Source organism: Rhynchophorus ferrugineus, unplaced genomic scaffold (genome assembly GCF_030347505.1).
Source record: "Rhynchophorus ferrugineus isolate W39M unplaced genomic scaffold, kcgeb_rfMv2 rfM2, whole genome shotgun sequence".
NCBI lineage: Eukaryota > Metazoa > Arthropoda > Insecta > Coleoptera > Curculionidae > Rhynchophorus > Rhynchophorus ferrugineus.
Genome location: NW_027472581.1, coordinates 35,728,343 through 35,743,077, shown reverse-complemented (window position 1 = coordinate 35,743,077; position 14,735 = coordinate 35,728,343). Strand labels below are relative to the sequence as shown.

Here is a 14,735-nt window from a genome sequence, read left to right as displayed (position 1 = left end):
AATAAAAAAACTAATTTTGCCAAAAAAATGTATTTTACTATGGTAGGCCGGGGACTTTTCAATTTACCTGTTATGTGCTGTACATGGTTTTATGGTATAAATGGCTTACATATTTTACAGAAGGAATATCTACAGAGTTATAAAATTGTAAATATAAATCTATATCCTGTTAAGCCAACTTTATTTTTTGGGAAAAGAATTGAATCTGACCTAAGAAACAATCAGAAGTGTTATATATAAACGACCACACAAAAACATATTCCTCATGTCTTATCTTGACAAATTTGACTATATTTACATACACAAAAATTACACAAACACTTTTGCATAGGATCCAACGCACCCAAGATTGTACCAAAAATATTTAACATTTAATATAATTGAATTTGTTTGTTCACTATGTCATCTCTTCAAAGTAACGCCTATATTACTAAAATTCTTTTTTGTTTAGCATAAAACTTATGTCTGACATGACTTATAAATTATTTTGCAACTACCATTCTCCGGAAACCAAAAGATTATTTATTGAATGAAACGCACATGCACAAATAGAATTCAACACAAGCAAAGAACGAGTGTCAATAAATAGATTGAAATTGATTCTGACGTAATGCTCGCAAGATTTCAGGTAACAGCAAATCTACTACCGCCTTGATGTAACTATCACGAATTCAACATGAAATCAAGAGAGTAAACAAACGCCTATCGAGACGATCAACTTAATTTGAATGCATTTCCGGACGTATATCATATGTATGAAAAGCATACATTGAATTTACAAATTATATTAACATATTGTATTGGTAACAGATTGTTTTGTAAGAATCCATATTATTGAAGAAATGTAGTGAATTAAAAATATTAACCTATACACACTAAAAATAAGAAATTTGCAATAATGTTTCCCAATAATTAGACAGATCATAAATATATTAGTAAATTAATTTTTATCATTATTAGATTAAATATCATACGTAGGAAATATTGGCAAATAAGTTGTAATTTTGATGCAACAAAATATATCGATAATAATATTATAATTACATTACAGTATGTTAATGTTATAAAAGATTATAAAATAGCATATCTTTCATTACCGATTTGTACCTTAATGATCTAATAATAATAGTTTTATTCACGCTAGGGGAGATTTGTTTCCACATTGAATGTAGCCTAAATATAAACATGAATATCCTTATTATTTGAATAATTTTATAACAGTTTAAAAGTTGTTCACCTAATACTAAAATCACCCAAATGTCAATCTAAAATACATAAATGTCGAATTTCCTCTGCCGTATATTTTATTAAGACAAATGACAAAAGTCAGGATACTGAAATTTGTAAAAGAAAAAATAGACTTATTTGAGGTATAAATTCGCAAAATGACGCAGTAAATCGCATTACCCAACTGATATGGTAAAAAAAAACAATGCAGATATGTAAACATTAAAACAGGTAAATAACATTAACCTCTCATTCTATTAAAATCGATTGAAATCTTACATGATGTAATAGAATGTTTATTTTTAAAATAGACGTTTGGCTTTAAACAAAAGATTTAACTTACTGAATAGCAAGTCTCAATCCATCCATGGCCCTCTTCGAGGTAACGAAGAGTGAACGATTGTGCGATCGAACGATAAATGTTTTGTAAACAAACACTTATCGTGACAATGAATTTAGGAACTCCCGAAAACACCAAGTAAATACCGAAAAAATAACGAGAGAATAATCGAAAGTGTTATTTGACGTATCCGAACGGCACAACACAACCACACCAAGCTCGAATTTCAACTGTCGTGGCTAGCGACCTGACGGAGGTCTGCAACCGTCAGCTGTTTTCAAATAGAGGAGGCAGTCAGAGAATAATTTTGCGTCGTGTGTAATACGCGACGTTGCCAATATTGACTGGAAAACCGGCTTAGTGCGTACCTGGAGTAATATGCTGAAATAAATCTATTAATAAATACTTTTCTGTTTATGTATAGATTATTTAATTTGGCAACTATCGTTTTGTGTTTATATTTTGATAATCCTAATATACAATAAAGAATAAAGTTTTTTATTAGTTTGTCTTAATTTTGTTTTTATTGCTTGTCGTAATTAAATGCAGTAATTTTATTGAACTGAATATCATCAAATTTATGGAAATATCGCTTTTTATTTATTAAATTGAATATTTAAAATAAAATAATGAAAATATATGGATAAATTGACTATATAAGAAAGAAGTATTAATATCTTAAATTTAATTTAAGAAAAGAAATCTGGATGAACCAAAACCGTTTTTCGAATATTGTGTGATATACGTGAAATTAACAATAAACGTCTTTGATTAATGCTTGATGATTAAATTTAATATGTTTGGTTGGTTAATTATTATTTATTACTTATTGTGAATTAATTTTAAGGGATATACTAATCCTAGATATACTAAATATAGGGAATAACTAATGTAACTTGAGCTATATTGATAGCATTACATTTATTACTGGGCTAATATTTTTCGCAGAAGATATATTGTCGATACAAGATGTCAAGTTTAGCGCCAACAAAACACGAAAATATAAAAAAACAAAAGAACATTCAATGAGTTTATTTGAATTGTTGGGAGCTTATTGTGAGTACTCTATTTGGCTTCAACGTAAACCGATCTGTAAAAATGGGGCAATATTGGTTTCGATATTTCTTAATGATATGCTGAAAAGGTGCACTGGTTAAACCGTTTTAAGGGATTATTACCTATAGCAGCTGATGTATTTGAGTTAAGTATAAAACATGAATACACATAAATAGCATTATATTGTGTATATTCACCAGATATTATCCCTTTTATCAGTACTCCGATTTACTATGATCGATGCCAGTGAACATGCTGAAAATTCGCCGACTACAAGATATTCTCAATAATAATTTCAGTGTTTTACAATTTTTTAATTTTTTTGAAATAATTTTCAGATACAACGAAAACTTATTAATGTCCCAATATATAAAAATATTGTATATATGCATATATAAAATTACTACGTTAATTCAGCAACATTTTTTGCATGAAAAATTGTACACACGTTATCAGTAAAAAAAAATCCAAAAAATATCTTGAAAATTGACTCATAGTATTAATACAATAATCAACAGTGTTTTTCATTATAGAGAAAGTATTATAAGTAAATTACCTAATTGTAAAAATAAGACAAAATATTAAAATTAGATTACATAATCATATTAAGATAAATTAATGTGTATGATTAATGTCTAGTATCATATTATTTGAAAAGAATACTTTTAACAGTTAAACGGAATTATATACAACATGAAACAATTCATTTTAAAGTAATTATGCTTTTAAGTTTCTAAATCATTAAAAAAAGAAAGCTCAAAATGTGACCATTTGTGACTTAAAGCGTTTAATATTTCCGTTTATAATGTTACAGACACATTCCCCGTAACAACTTTTTTCAATGGCACAAAACAAACATCTATTATAGATAAGATAACAAATTCATTCAAAGGACTTTTAACAGAATATTTATAGTATATGTTTATATTGTTTTATTGTTATAACAAAGATATTATAGAATTTACAGTAACAACATATAGTAAGAATAAATCAAAAAACGGAAAGACCTAGAAATAAGCAACAATACTACTAGGATCAATAATTACTAAGACGTGAATATTGTTGTGGTGTTCATTATCAGCTCATTCCGTCAAGCCAAATTGTCAACATGAAATATTCTTTAGTATTAATTACAAGACACCATCGATTCATCTGTTTCATACAAAGTTCGTTTGATATCGTTCCATAAACGCTTTGTTCGCCATATTCAATTACGTTGAATTTTTAACTATTTCTTGAACCAAAAAATCGCCTCAAAGATATAATTTTAGATTAATTGAAGAATTAAAATTGAATTGGCAACAGCTTTATAGGCCGTTTCAGCTATGGAAGTTCTACAACTGATGGCTCGAAAAAACCGTATAAATAAAAATACCTCAGTATTTTTGACGACTGTAGCATATTTTCAATAAGGATAAAAGCGTGCTTTATATTACAAAATACAATTGGAGTTCATTTTTATTGAATTTTGGTTCTTTTTAGATCTATCACCGATACTACTGGCGTGAATGAGATGATTATTATCTAATGAAATTTGATCCCTTGCCTATAGAGATTCGCAGATAACCTTATCTATATTATAAACCTCTATCTATATAACATATAACACCCGTGAACTAACGAGATTCGAACCCGCGACTATCGCATCAACGTCATCACCTTGACAACTGCTTTAACAAAACTGAACCTGTTAAAATGATTTGCTTTATTCAGTTTTAATTAGTATATTCTGAGAGATTATTCTTTATACAATATTAATATAAACAAATTAAGTTATAAGTTTGTTATAAAGAACGTAAGTTAGTTTAATTTGACTTTTCTCATCTCTGTAACATTTTGCAAAATTGGTCTAGATGTTTAAAAATTTTAATGTTGATTTAATTATATAGAATATTCTCATCATCATCATCATCATCGATCAATTGCTGGTACTCGTCGATAGTGTTTCAACCAATACGATGCTCTTGGTGCCACCTAATCACTGTAGACTATCCTGTTTTTTAGGTAACTATCAATAACATTAATTCATGTCTTTTTGTTCACCTTTCATGCGACAAATATATCTAAACCAACGTGATTAGTGTTTATAGATCTGTTCTCCACAGTTTGTCCCACCCTAATCGAATGCCTGAATTGAATGCATCATATTTGAAATATTTCAAGCTTATAGATATCAAACTATAACTGTATGCAAATCTCTGTATCATACAAAACAATTGGAAAAATAAATGCTCCAGAAACATGAACTTTATTCCTGATTTTAATATTTCCTCTCTTTCACACGCACAATCTGGAAGAAGCGAAATCTCCTGCAGTTTGATCGATTCGGCTTATTATCTCAACCCTAGATGCTGCTTTCTCCTGCATTAAAATATTGTCTTGAACTACTGTAAAAACTTTATAACAACACAGACCAGAAATTCTTCCACGTTCTTCTGCATTTCTATTCATATGAAGATGTCCGAAAATGGGAGTTATTTATGTGAAAATGAGTGATGTATTGTTTTTCTTTTACAATTCAATTTGTGATAATCATTTATGATATCATAAATTTATATTAACACGATTTTTATATTAAAACTAATTTAATTGCCAAATGCTTTTTCTTGTTACTAAAGTATATAACATTTTGCCATCTGTTGGTTTGCTCAATTTGGAAATAATTTTCTCGTACTTCTATATTAAAACAATTTTTTATAGAGAATGTTTTGACACATTTTCTTAAATTCATTTCCAATTTAAAAATATAATACTTTCATAAATCAAATTTAATCATTCTAGAAATAGAATGAGAAAGCGATGAAAATAAAACATTAATTTAAAAGATTTAAAGAAGTAATAATCCATATTTTCGGAAAACCATAAGCTAGTATATTTTCATCCTGATGAGTATCAGCTCATGCGAGTCCTTATATATCGACGAGGTGAAGCGACTAATATTCCTTTGTAAACCTGCTCGTATCACACAATATGTAAAATATTATTCTGACAAAAGTATATGATTAATTTTACTAATTATACATTTCGCTATAATATATTAATATCAAATGAGTTATATATTTTCAGCTTCTAGTTCTAGGATAATATAGAACTTATGATAACACTTTGGATTAAGAAACAAATTATCCTTTTTCGCTATTTTAATTCTAATAAAATATATAAACCCAATTTTGCCATATATATCGTTAGTATGTTTCCAATTGGTTGGATATGCAAAATACTTTTTACATCACTTTTTTTTAATATGCCTTTGTAAACCTGCTCGTATCACACAATATGTAAAATATTATTCCGACAAAAGTATATGATTAATTTTACTAATTATACATTACGCTATAATATATTAATATCAAATTAGTTATATATTTTCAACTTCTAGTTCTAGGATAATATAGAACTTATGATAACACTTTGGATTAAGAAACAAATTATCCTTTTTCGCTACTTTAATTCTAATAAAATATATAAACCCAATTTTGCCATATATATCGTTAGTATGTTTCCAATTGGTTGGATAAGCAAAATACTTTTTACATCACTAAAAATTTAGTGAATCTTAATTATTACATGAATCGTCTAATACAATTGAATTGCTTCGGCATTTATCAAGATCGCTATTTCTTATAAATCGATATGCATTTATCCACTTTGAAACTCTTAAACAGATTGCATTTGATAATGTTAATGTTGCTTTCACTGGATTTTTTCACAGCTGAATATCATACGTCCTACACTGATTTCAGTATAACCTGCTGTAACTTTCTTCCATTAAGTCCATGCAAGTTTACTATTTTATTCTTACGGCTTTTTCTTGACGTGCTTTTTCATTTCAGATCAACATCAATATGAATGTCAAAACATGTAATAAAAATCGGGGTTTTATTTGTCAAATATTATGTGTACTATAAATTTTCAAGATATTGTTTATCTCTCCGTTCATTATTCCTGTATTAATTTAACATTCTATGTTACTTGCATTTATACTTACATTTAATCTGAAGAACTAACAACAGAGGAAAAAGCAAGAAGGAGGACTCGAAACACTGTAGAACAAGAATTTTAAAAAGTGAATAAATGCTCACTAAGTTTCTTAAAAACATGATATGATGGAAAGAAAAGTATTTAGGGCCATAATGGAGCAAATAAGAATGGAAGAGAACGAATATAGAATTAGGATGACTTATGAGAAGTAATTATACTAAATGAGATAGAACTATTAGTTATATTATAGTTATATTTTTGATTTGTTAATTATAATGTGTTAATTATATGTAACCAAAGATAAATCAAAAATGTAACAAGTAAAAATTAAAAGTTAAAAGTATAACAAGAGAAAATGCATAAAAAAGGATCAAAATCTAGATAATTAGATAAAGTGTCGTGAAAAGACGTGGAACAATATGTCATCCAAACTAAATCCATTCTAATAAAATCTAGAAAATACGTCTTCATAGAGTGTTCATACATTCATATTATTTAAACCATATTCTATTATTCGTTCATTTACGTTATGTTAAAAAACATCAAGTTTAAAACCAAGAAGTGTTATTTTCTGTAAACACATTCCGTCGATAAACAAATCATATATATTTGGTTATTTTAGGACTAGCGATTTTAATGAAAGTGGCTATAAAGGCTCCATTCAAAGCAAAGGAGATCGATTGTCTAGCTACCTCTTGTAATTAATAAGCAACGCCGCGCCAATAGCTAAATAGGATTTAACATTCAGACTAAAGGCAAGTTAGTCTGCTTCCTGTGGGTCCCATATCCTCTAGGCATAAGAAGGTGTAAAAACAAACAACTGGCAAACACCTCCCTTAATACATACTACTCTTTTTGGCATATAGACTTTCAGTGGTATATGACTCATGAAAATTGAATCAGCTGAATTAGGACTTTCTTGAAGATAAAACATTAAGGCGCATCATTACTCCCGGATAGGCCACCTTCCTAAATGAAGCCTTGTTTGTTTACTAAACTACGTTTGAATTAGTCTCGTTTGACTCTAAATTTTTCCTACATGAGGAGTCCTCTCTACTTCTATTCTTTCAGCAACTCCCTGACAATAAAACAAGACTTGGCTGCAGCAAATACCAACTTCACTAATTGGAATTGTCTGGAGACATTGAGCGTTGTTGTTTTCAATTGCTCAGAACACTGTCATCATATCCATATTTTTTTGAGTGTTTTTAACAAGTTGTTTTGAACATTTTCCATTCTATCTGGATCCCTCTCCCAACACCGAAACACTTTTAGATGTTCAAATATTCTACGTTTTCTTTTGCGCTAAGATTTTTTTTGTGTATGACCTTTACCAAAGTTTTTCGTGACTTAACACAATTTTATGTATCTGCAGCACCTCAAGGCGATTCATACAGTCTATTGTTAAACATGGTTCATCACTGGTACTACTCAATATCCACATGGCAGATATCGCTAAATTTGAAACAGTAAAATGTGTGTTTTATGCAGGTGACACTGTCTTCTTTTAAGCTGCCAATTGTCTCTTATATGCCGCACAACACCTATGCCTCAAGCTTCAAGATCAGTTAAATATAACATCAAAAAAGCTCAAGCGTTAATTTTACATCGTAAACGTTCCCTTACCGAAACCAAGTTACTTATGTAAAAGGTTCCCATTCCAGGACCACAAAAAGTTTATAACTGTTTATTTATTTACTATTTATGTTAAGAATTTTACTTCGGCAGCTATACAAAATGGTCATGCTATCACCAATTCCTCAAACCCACTAAGATAAGAGAAACTGTGTTCCAAAATAAGATGAGGATGATTCTAAATATCCCTTGGTATTTCAGAAACAACCAAATAGAACGAGAAACAGGGCTGCCATTATCATCTAAATTTACAAACAGAATCACCGAATGAAAGTTAATGAAAGCAACCTCCAGCTTCAGCAATAATGTAGTTATGTTGCACAATGTGCAACAATATATATATATAATAGCCGGCTTAGTGGCGCAGTGGTAAAGGCGATAGGACGGTCCTCTTACTGTTGCCATAGCCGCGGGTTCGAATCCTGCTGGGGCATGGTCATAAATTTATGTTTGTGATTGTTTAAAATTTGTGACAAGAGTGTAAAATGCAACAAGAAAAATGATCCCAGTCACGCCAGTAACCAGGTGGGTAAGACCGGATGTCTTCTGGGATGATTTCTAAAGTTGGTCACTCGCAGGTCGGTAGGCTTAATTCTGAGGACCGTGGCTCGGAGCCCACGTTAAACTTTAGGCCCAGTCCAGATAATTACCTTATTATTCTTTCAATAAACCCTTATTCAATCTATATTACATAGTCCCACTGGGGCAACACATTTTTATGAAAAAATCCGAGATTAAAGCGACTGTAGATATAGCAAAGGATAATATTTTTAAAAATAACATTCCACATATGTTTTTCAGTTTTTGAACACTTTAAAACTTTTAAAATACAAAACTCAAAAAATTTTGTTATGATACACATATTTTTTACATTAGTGGTGGTCATGAAACTAAGAAAACTAATGTTGCCAAGAAAAATTATCTAATTTATTTAATTTTTCTATTCAGAAATAAGAACACAGTTTATATACAGTTTCAATAATATAACCAAATAACCACTGTGTTAGTATTAACGTAATATTTCATGTTTCCTCAATATTTTTACACATAAACAAAAACAATCGATACATTTCGAAATACAATTCCCGATCGTATTTCCAAGATATTCCAACCTAATAGGTTTTTACCGTACTAAAATAATAAACTTTTTAACTATAAAATTTTTAACTATAAAATATCCTGCCGCTCAATAGTTGGGAATTTTTGGGAAAGGTAGTCTTTTCATTATGTTCAGATTTCTTAAACTTCTTTGAATTACCTGACAGATGAAAACGTCCATTGGCAACCAGAACATCTCAATATTATTTTCATTCAAAACATAATACCAAAGAAAACCATACAACTTTTATCTGTAACTTAGAAAATTAAACCGTACCATATATTAAGAATGAAATAATGTACTAAGTAAATGTGGAATTATTAATTTAAATATAATTTTTTAAAAAATGTTATTGATAAAAACTGCCATTAAATACAGGAATCAGTAAGTATACGATCCTTTAAATGAATAAATAAATAGGTGCTGATAAAACTTTGTGTAAATCTGACAACACTGAATGGGGACATAATAGGCGCAGCTGATTCAAATAGCAACGTGTTTCAGGCCTGAAATCATCCGAAATGAAAAGAAAACATACAAGGTGTACAATGGACACAAATAAACTTACAATTTTCAAACAAATATTACTGGATATTAAATTGTGAGCATAATACTTTGAAATGTTTATAATTATACTTCTCTTTACTTAATTAATTTTTTGACAAATATTTTAGTGACAAAAATAGTCCTGTAATTAAAATTTTAATATACTTATTAGTATCTGCGTTCGATATTTCTTATTATGTTATACGGATATAAATAATGATTAATTACTATCAGCATCATTAGAAATAATTATCACATCATTGTAATTACCTTTATTTATTATTAAAAAAATCTGGTTATTTTAAAAATGTGAAAAAATGTTGTTGTTTATTCTCATACGTTTTTCAATGTATTATGTACAATATATAGAATATGTCATTATATTGCTTAATTTTTAAGGAATAGTTTTTCATAAAACTAAAAAGCTCCTAGTGTATCTAATGGTCAACGTATCTTTTAGCAAATTAAAAATGTTTTTTAATGTGTTTTAGTCTCCTTTTTCCAACTATGGTTTATCTTGACTGAACCTACTGTTTAACGTATGTTTATCTTTGAACAAAACATTCAAAATACAAAAGTCATAATCCAAGTATAAATCCAGATAATTACAGAATAATTTTGTTAAGATACAGATATTTTCCATACGAAAAATGGTCTTAAAACAATAAGAAAAACAATGTTACCAAGACAAATTTATTTAATTTATTTAATTTATCGACACAGACGACAAGAAATAATGATGATCCGATTAAAACGACCCAGACATCCTAAATACATCCAATTTTAAGAAGTATCATTAACAATAATGAAAATGAATCAACAGTTAGATCACATTTTCATGGTTTCAGAAAGATATGTATATAAATACATGAACATGTCACGAAATAATGCCAGTTGAATAATTTAAATGAAAAACTAATCGAAAACATTCTCTTTTTCTAGCACTACGTTGTATAAGATATGAATGATACTAGCTTGCCATTCGGTACAGCATGATCAAACGACGAACCATGAATAGCACCAAAAACAACATCATTATATCGATACAGTAGACTCACTATTAATTGGCCAAGAAACCATCTTTTATATATTTAAACTAATACATTTTAATGCGATATAATAACTGTCTTAACTCCAATTACACAGAAGCTACAGTCGGAATATAATATGAAAATATATCAGATCACAGAAACACCAATAACAATAAGTAATAATATCATTCCATATGGAAACAACGTAGCTCTAAGCCACAGAATTTCAAAAAGAAAAAGAAAAGGAGAGATTTGGAGTTGAAATATCGGAAAATGTATTGACCAATTGGAAGAAAATCACAATTATCAGTACATAATAAATTATTATTAAGCAAGCAAATATTAAAACATATATGGACCTACCGAATGCAATTATGAGAATGTTCCGCGAGTAGCAGCGTTAACTAGTATACAAGATTATTAGACTTAAGGATTATTGTAGGTTCACCCAGACACTATAGGACCAATTACTTACACCTAGACCTTCAGATACTGGTTGTCACTGATGAAATCAAGAGAACCACAAAAAGGCATATCACAAAATTCCAGACAAACAAAGTTAGTCGGGAACGTCTATTTGCAATATAATATACAAACCTTCCAATGGCCTGAGCAAAGCAAAGCACCGAGTATCGATTATTAACTACAATGAAAATGAATTAATAGTTGGAGGGAAACTTTTACATCGCTTGAGACAATACAAGTCCTATGACGTTTCCCTAGCAGTAACTAAAGTTAGATATTCAACAAATTGTAGAGTATTAACAAATATTTTAACATAAACATTCACAATGCAAAAAAAGCAGATCAGATCAGATTCAAAATCAAAGATCCTTATTGGTTGGTTGGAAAATAAACCTAACTTGGACTAAGATCAAAGAGATTGGTCCATCAGTCAATTATAAAACCTCTTTTGGACTTGGGGTGCAAATATGGGGGTTGCATTAAAACATCAAACCAAATAATAATAATTTAACTATGTTAAAACAAAGTTCTTCAATTAATTACCTATACGTATTGCTATGTCATCAACGAAGATCTACGAATTTATCCAAGATTTCTCCATAAAATATGAAATAAGGTTACTAGAAAACATCAACGTGGAAACAACGCAGCTACTGGATAACCCGCAGCAAATCAAACGATTCAAATAAACCAAAGCACTAGAATTAACATGATAAAAAAACTTTGTATTTCCTTCTGTTCAAAATTATTGATCAAAATTTATCGGTTACAACATATTTAAATACATATTCACAGAAAATTTACTAAGCATCAATAACGCCATCTATTAGAAACCCATTATGATTAAATACCACACCTAATATGCGCTCCATTAAACAATGCATATTGTAGTGCCAGTCAGACCTGACCCAATTTCATTGAATTCAAAACATAATTAAAGCCTAAATTTTATTAGTTTAATGGCTCCGTAAATATTTGTTGAAATAAACCAATGTTTACACACACTCTGTAGAATATTCAATTATTTATAACAAACCAAATCCAAACCATCCGACTAAATTATTTTGATCTTAATCTCGATTTAGACAAATATAACAAAAATTGTATAATATAATTTCCTTTAATACAAGTTAACCTCGTGTTTTGTGTTAGTTTACGTTTTGTTTGCTTGGTTGGATATAATTAGATAAGTAATGTTGATAATAACAAATGAAATTACATAGATACGCATGGAACATTAAGGCAAATTTATTATAAATAGCAATTGTTATAAATAAAGTGAAATAAACAAGATAGGTAACATTAGTAAAACTAACAGTTAACTAAAACTAAACTATGCAGAACTTATAAAAATATGTAGAATCGATCAAAATTGAATATCATTAAAATTACTAATTTTAAATTAATCTGTAATCTAACATATCTTACATAGCTTAATAAGCCTAGTTTAACAGTCGCTCTTCGCTATTTTGTCCGTCAAAAAGAAAAATAAGATTTTGTTAATTGAATTACACTTTGTTATTCCATATGACCTCCCTGAACTTTCGGTACATTTGTTATAATTTACATATTGACTTATTGAATGAAAATTTAAAAAACTATCAGAGCGTGCTTATACTATTGCTAGTGCATTTCAATGAGACTCGTTTTTCACGAATATATTTCTGGAGATAGAAAACCAGCCAGCAGTACAAGGAGTTAAATTTAGGTTCGAATTTGTAACATTTGTATTCATTGATTTTCACACTTGTTTTTGATGTGTTTTGTCGAAGGGGTCTTTGTTGTTAATTGTTCATAATAATAAGTTTCAAATATTAGTATGTGATATCAATTTTTTAACAATTAATTGTTATTGTTGCCCTCATTAATATATTACCATATTAAATTAATTTTAAATAATGACTGTTAAAAAATATAAAAAATGCTAATGAGGCTTTAATAGTTTTATTTTTATTAATATTAGGTGATTACATGTATCTTGATCTATGCATTTGCGATGTATCAACGTAAACAATTGTTAAACAGCATAAAAAATACATAAAATAACAGTTTCCAATTTAGTATTAGTAAGCTATATTGTGTATACAAATACTAATCATGGAACGCTCGTTTCAAATTCGAACGAATGTTTCGATATTCATTAGTTTTGTTTTTTAATTTGAAGAAATGACTGCTGTCCAAAGTCCGTCAAACACTTTTAGCAACACGTGGTGATGTTACTCCGTTATATCCCAATTGTTGGTTTCGGTTTCAATAAACTAATAAATGATTCAAAACGAGGGAAAACGGCTACCCCCCGAATTAAATATTGTGATATAATTATATACGAATTTTTCTCAATAAGTGCCTTTATAAAGTAAAAAAATTATCATAATACATTCAAGAACCAAATAATGTATAATTTGAAGTATATTGTTACTGTCATTTGTTATATACAATTAAAATGTGTATAAGGTATTTAATTCTTGCTACTGTTTAGTAACATTCTTTGGAATATTTTCTAAAACGATTATAATTATTTTTATTATAATTTTAATACATGTTACGACTTACTTATCAAAACCAACTCTGGCGAACCGGCGTCTAAAATCAAATTGTCGAATGAAGAGTCAAAAATAAATTACATTATAAAACCTCTCAAAGCTGTGGTAATAATTCAAAAAACGGATAGTACTCTTACTTTTTATAATATGTTATTTCAATGGGGAAAAGGATTTTTATTTTTACAGATAATTGTGACAAGTAATAATAGATAATAACAATAAATAATAATGGAACATATGAATGAATAACAATTCAAAAATGAAAATTCATACCGCGATTGTTTAGAGGATTGATATTCTTATACCCACCAAACCAAACTAAGCTTCAAAACCTATATCGATTTCCGTATATATAAGATTAAAAAAAAATAATTTAAAGTATCAAGTTGCCAAAAAAGCGATATTACACGCTTTAAACAGCTTCACAGTCGCCTACCACTTAATCCCGAACGAACAATTCGGTTTCCGTGCCAAACACTCAAGTCTTCATGAAACTGCCCGAGTCGCAGTAACCATCCACCAGGCACTAAGAAAAGGTCGCAAAGTTGAAGCTATCTTTTTATATAATTCCAAAGCTTTCGATCAAGTATGGCACAACACGCTAATCTACAAAGCTAACCAGCTTGGTCTACCGAATGACCTAATCTCCCTGACTGATTCATACTTGGACGGTACATCCTTTCAAGTGTCCGCAGGAGTCCCGCAAGGTGCTCCACTAGCTCCTGTTCAACCTTTATATGGCTGATTTCCCACTCCACAAACATTCCCACACAGCATTTTATGCAGATGATACAGCTTTCTTCAGCACCGGT

General features: G+C 29.2%; 1 protein-coding gene across 6 annotated transcripts in view; it reads right to left on the bottom strand.

Moving 5' to 3' along the window:
* LOC143190739 (tripartite motif-containing protein 2) overlaps positions 1 to 14,735 on the bottom strand; it is a 130,050-nt gene that overhangs the window by 84,053 nt on the left and 31,262 nt on the right. For 2 of the 6 annotated variants that reach the window (XM_076395281.1, XM_076395282.1), the window contains exon 1: positions 1,571 to 1,802. The exons of 2 other annotated variants lie outside the window; for them this stretch is intronic. Coding sequence is in view for 2 of the 4 variants with exons in the window: in XM_076395279.1 (XP_076251394.1) it covers positions 1,571 to 1,596 (26 nt within the window). In the remaining 2 variants the exon portion in view is untranslated. Of the gene's footprint in view, positions 1 to 1,570; positions 1,855 to 14,735 lie in introns of those variants that run through there. 2 more of the 6 variants (XM_076395279.1, XM_076395277.1) reach the window with 2 other exon arrangements.